At 56.7% G+C, this 4134-nt stretch overlaps 1 protein-coding gene across 1 annotated transcript in view; it reads left to right on the forward strand.

Annotated features, from left to right (window-relative positions):
- Nucleotides 1-1547: 1547 nt before the first annotated feature.
- Nucleotides 1548-4134, forward strand: part of VOLCADRAFT_100103 (uncharacterized protein) — a gene marked incomplete at both ends in the record, with an annotated part of 12661 nt that continues 10074 nt past the window's right edge. The window contains 4 exons of the mRNA XM_002958744.1: nucleotides 1548-1595; nucleotides 1697-1858; nucleotides 1928-2342; nucleotides 2982-4089. Of these exons, the coding sequence (XP_002958790.1) occupies nucleotides 1548-1595; nucleotides 1697-1858; nucleotides 1928-2342; nucleotides 2982-4089 (1733 nt within the window). The remainder of the gene's footprint in view (nucleotides 1596-1696; nucleotides 1859-1927; nucleotides 2343-2981; nucleotides 4090-4134) is intronic.

A 4134-nucleotide genomic window follows, 5' to 3' on the forward strand; every position in this document is an offset into this window, starting at 1 on the left:
ACATTCCATCGTTTATGGTTTCATTTACGGTGGGAAAATGAACAAAAAGAGATTTGGTGGCGTCTTGCGGTTGATGGGGTGCCTATGTTAGGAAATTCCCATCTTAGGATGTCGCGCCCAACGATATGTGGTTGTGGAGGTTATCCAATAGGTTCAGTGGGAGGTGTATCCCCTCGCTATCATCATTTCTGGGCCTGTCCGGTGGCACAGGCAATAGCAGATCAACTTACTCTTTCAATAGGATTGCCAGTCTCAAGGGAGCAACTTTGGCTTATCCAAGCCCCACAATCAGTGCAACAATGTGTTTGGGATGTTGTGGCTCTTGCTGCGGTGTCAGCCATGGAGCATGGGAGACGTTATATGGCTGCAAACATGAAAACCAACCCGGCACTGTTACCTGGTCCTTCCCTTACGGAAGAAGCAATTTGTCGAGTTATTGTTGATTTTTGGGGCCGCATTCAGGGTTTCGCAGCTTTAGGAATTCCACGAAAAGGTTGGGAATCCGTTGGCGCACATCACCCCTTTTTGAGGATTATATCTGGCAAATTGATTTGTTCGCGAGAGCGGTTACCGATGAGAGGTTAATTATCTGAGATGATAATCTTTTGGTATATTAGTCTCTACTGCAGTGCACGGCCAGCTGGCCCGATGGCTCTACTCTTCGGGAGTCTGGAGCCCACTGTAACAACCACACACACACCTTGTTGAGGCGGAAAGCGCTATTGTTATCGTTTCCGCTATCGAACGGCGTTGGTTGCTCCTTAACAGCTTGGAAGGGCAGTGAACGGCCAAACCTTGCTGCCGTCCGAAGATTGCAAAAAAACTAGATTGCCACTTTCCTTCAGGACCCGTCAGGCCCCATCCCCTTGCTGCCGGAAAATGAATTTGGCCCTGCTTTGTTGCAAAGCGGAAGCCCCGTTCTCCACCCCGAGAAATGAGAACATTCCCGGTCAAGAGTTCAGGTGGAAAGAGCGTACACGAGTTCTCAAAGCATAGCTAGTTGACAACATAAGGTAGATTGCATTCATAGGAACACCCGCAGCTGCCAAGTAGCTACCATGCCAGCAGTGCATCGTGTCATTCAGATTGGCCAATAATCTAGAACTGTGTTAGGCCATGTTAATAGAAATGGCCCGCATCCACCCTACACAACTCGGGAATCTGTGCGCTGCTAGGCTAGACAGCACTCTCAACGAAATAGGTACAAAGTTCAATTGGATCGCGGGGAACGTGTTGATAACGGGCCTTCTTATTGTGCTACTGAAGCCTTCGGCTGGCAGGATCTCTTCTCACAGCCCTTTGCTTTGATTAATCAGATAACGATTATCTTATTATATAGGAAGAAAAGCAGCAACAACGGAGAGAAAAAAGGAGAAAACCAGGCCTTTGAGTCCGAAGTTTTGGGAGCAGTTTTGTACGGCGCATGCCAGTGTTACAAAAAGCCCGATGTCGAACTCTTGTACCAGGAACGTATGCACACACGTACTTTGTTAGGAATACTGCCACTTGCTAATGTAATTTATTTCGGGTGACCAGTACTTGGAAAAATGGGTTGCACTGCATCTGTATCGTCTCGGTCTCCGCATGGAAACAAGGTATATAAGGCACTTGTACAACTCCATCTATGTGTCGTTCATTTCTGGCCTAGCGGCTTGCTCTCGGCACAGCCTTCGAAGTCATCGCTGCTGTCGTGCAGGTTATGCCTAACGATGGGATTTCTAGACGAAATAGCGCTCGAAGCGACGCAAGCTCGACAGCAGAAGGCGCCGGCAAATTCTCTTTGTCGGCGGGCCCCTACATCGGACTTTGTAGCAGCAAAAGCGACAAGTCCGCCATCTCTCCGAGGCCTCGATCAATGGTAAGACAGCTAATATCCAAACCATACAACAGTCCCCACACTCCTCGCCATCCACCGTTCCCTCTGCAGCTCTTGAGGGTCAAAGGTTTCGGAGGCGGGGGCGAGGACAAAGACAAGCGAGCCGCGGACGAAGCTTCAGCTAAGGCACCCGAATCGCCCCCGCTAGGAAAAGACAGCCTGTTGGCAGCTCCAACGAGCCGCAAAAGCAGCTTGGAAGGGAGCCAGCTATCAGCCCACGCCTCGGTCAACGGCGCGGACGCGGAAGCGGATGCTGACGCGGCGAAGGGGAGGCTGGAGCCGGCGGAAGCTGCTGAGCGCGGGATCCCGCTTCCCGGGTCCGCGGAGAGTCCGAAGCGGGGTGCGGCGGCCCCTGGGCCTCCCCTGGAGCTCCTGCAAACCCCTGCTACTGCTGGTAATGGCCCGCCGGCGTCCAGCTACCCCAGGCCCGACCATGAGTCCACAGATGAACGTGAGTGCGTGAGAGGTGTGTGTGGTGGTGGGTGAGAGGTGCGTGAGAGGTGTGTGGCGGTGGGTGAGAGGTGCGTGAGAGGTGTGTGGTGGTGGGTGAGAGGTGCGTGAGAGGTGTGTGGTGGTGGGTGAGAGGTGCGTGAGAGGTGTGTGGTGGTGGGTGAGAGGTGCGTGAGAGGTGTGTGGTGGTGGGTGAGAGGTGCGTGAGAGGTGTGTGGTGGTGGGTGAGAGGTGCGTGAGAGGTGTGTGGTGGTGGGTGAGAGGTGCGTGAGAGGTGTGTGGTGGTGGGTGAGAGGTGCGTGAGAGGTGTGTGGTGGTGGGTGAGAGGTGCGTGAGAGGTGTGTGGTGGTGGGTGAGAGGTGCGTGAGAGGTGTGTGTGGTGGTGGGTGAGAGGTGCGTGAGAGGTGTGTGGCGGGGGTTGTCGTGCCGTACCTGGCCATGTGGTACCCCTGGCCTCCGCTGCCACTCCCTTCCCCTCCTCCCCGACCCTCTTTCCCTCTTCCCCTCACACCACCTCACTCACCTCACCTTCCCCTCACCCCGTGAGCGCGCCGGGTGGCCCCATGCAGCGGCATTTATTGTTTCCCGCTTTCCCGCTTTTCCCCGCATTTCCCCGCATTTCCTTCTCACTTCGCCACTGCCGCCGCCGCCGCAGCAGCAGCAGCAGCAGCAGCCTCCGAGGCCCCACCTCCGTCAACTCCCCCAGCCAACCCCCTATCCGTTACACAACTGGGCATTACCCTACGTGGCCTACGGAAGCTGTACGACAGCCTTCGAGAACGCTTCGGATCGCATCGATTATGGGCCATGAGCACGGAGGAGCTTGTGCGGATGTGGGTGATGGAGATAACGGGGTCTCGCCAGTGCCGCCTTCTAGAAGTATCTGATTTGGTGGATGCAAATGATGTAGCTCCGCCAACGTATTTCGTCAGTCATGCGTGGCAGAATCGAGCAGGTCTCCTGTTCGAGTCCGTGCTGGGGCATTATTTACTGGCGGGTTCTTTGGCGGACGAGCCACAGGCTGCGGCGGCGGAAGTAGCGGTGTGGATTGATATCCTCGTTGTGAACCAGCACGACGGTACGGAAGGGCGGCGGCTGGATCTGGCGGCGGTGGAGGATGTCGTACGGGCCTGCAGCGGCGGCACAATTGCCGTTACAGATCTGGCCGCTGGCGTCAACCCGGCAGCTCGGGCGTGGGTCCTGTACGAATGGGCTACCACGTTGACCGTACATGGCCCTGAGGCGTTGCATGTACAGCTCGACCCGTACGAACGCTCGTCCATCATCGGCGCACTGGATGTACGACAGGCCAGCTGCAAGTCCGTCGCTGACAAAGCCACCATCCATTCCGCCATCGCGGCGTCGTACGGCTCCGTCGAGGCGTTCAACACACGGCTGCGGCTACAGCTCCTGCTACAGCCGCTGTCTTACAGGGAGGATCTGCGGCGGCCGCCGCCTCCTGCCGCCGCCGCCACCCTTCGGCCCCAGTGGGATCTTTCCCCCATTCGTTCTTGGCTCGAGGGGGGGGAGGGGGAATCCCGGGTTTTGTGCCTCCTTGGCGGGCCAGGCGAGGGCAAGACCTCGTTATGTGCGACGCTGTGTGATCGGGAGACAGGGCTGTTGCGGGGTAGCGGAGGGGTGTGTGGAGGGGCTGGGGGGGGTGGTAATGTGGTTTCGGCGCACCACTTTGTTCGGTTCAACGATCGGCGGCGGCAAGAGCCCCAGGGCATCGTCAAGAGCCTGACTTACCAGCTGGCGGAGAGGTGCGTGCGGAGTGGTGGGTTTATGTAAGCTGGACGAGCCTGGTA

Source organism: Volvox carteri (genome assembly GCF_000143455.1).
Source record: "Volvox carteri f. nagariensis unplaced genomic scaffold VOLCAscaffold_105, whole genome shotgun sequence".
NCBI classification, from domain to species: Eukaryota; Viridiplantae; Chlorophyta; class Chlorophyceae; order Chlamydomonadales; family Volvocaceae; genus Volvox; species Volvox carteri.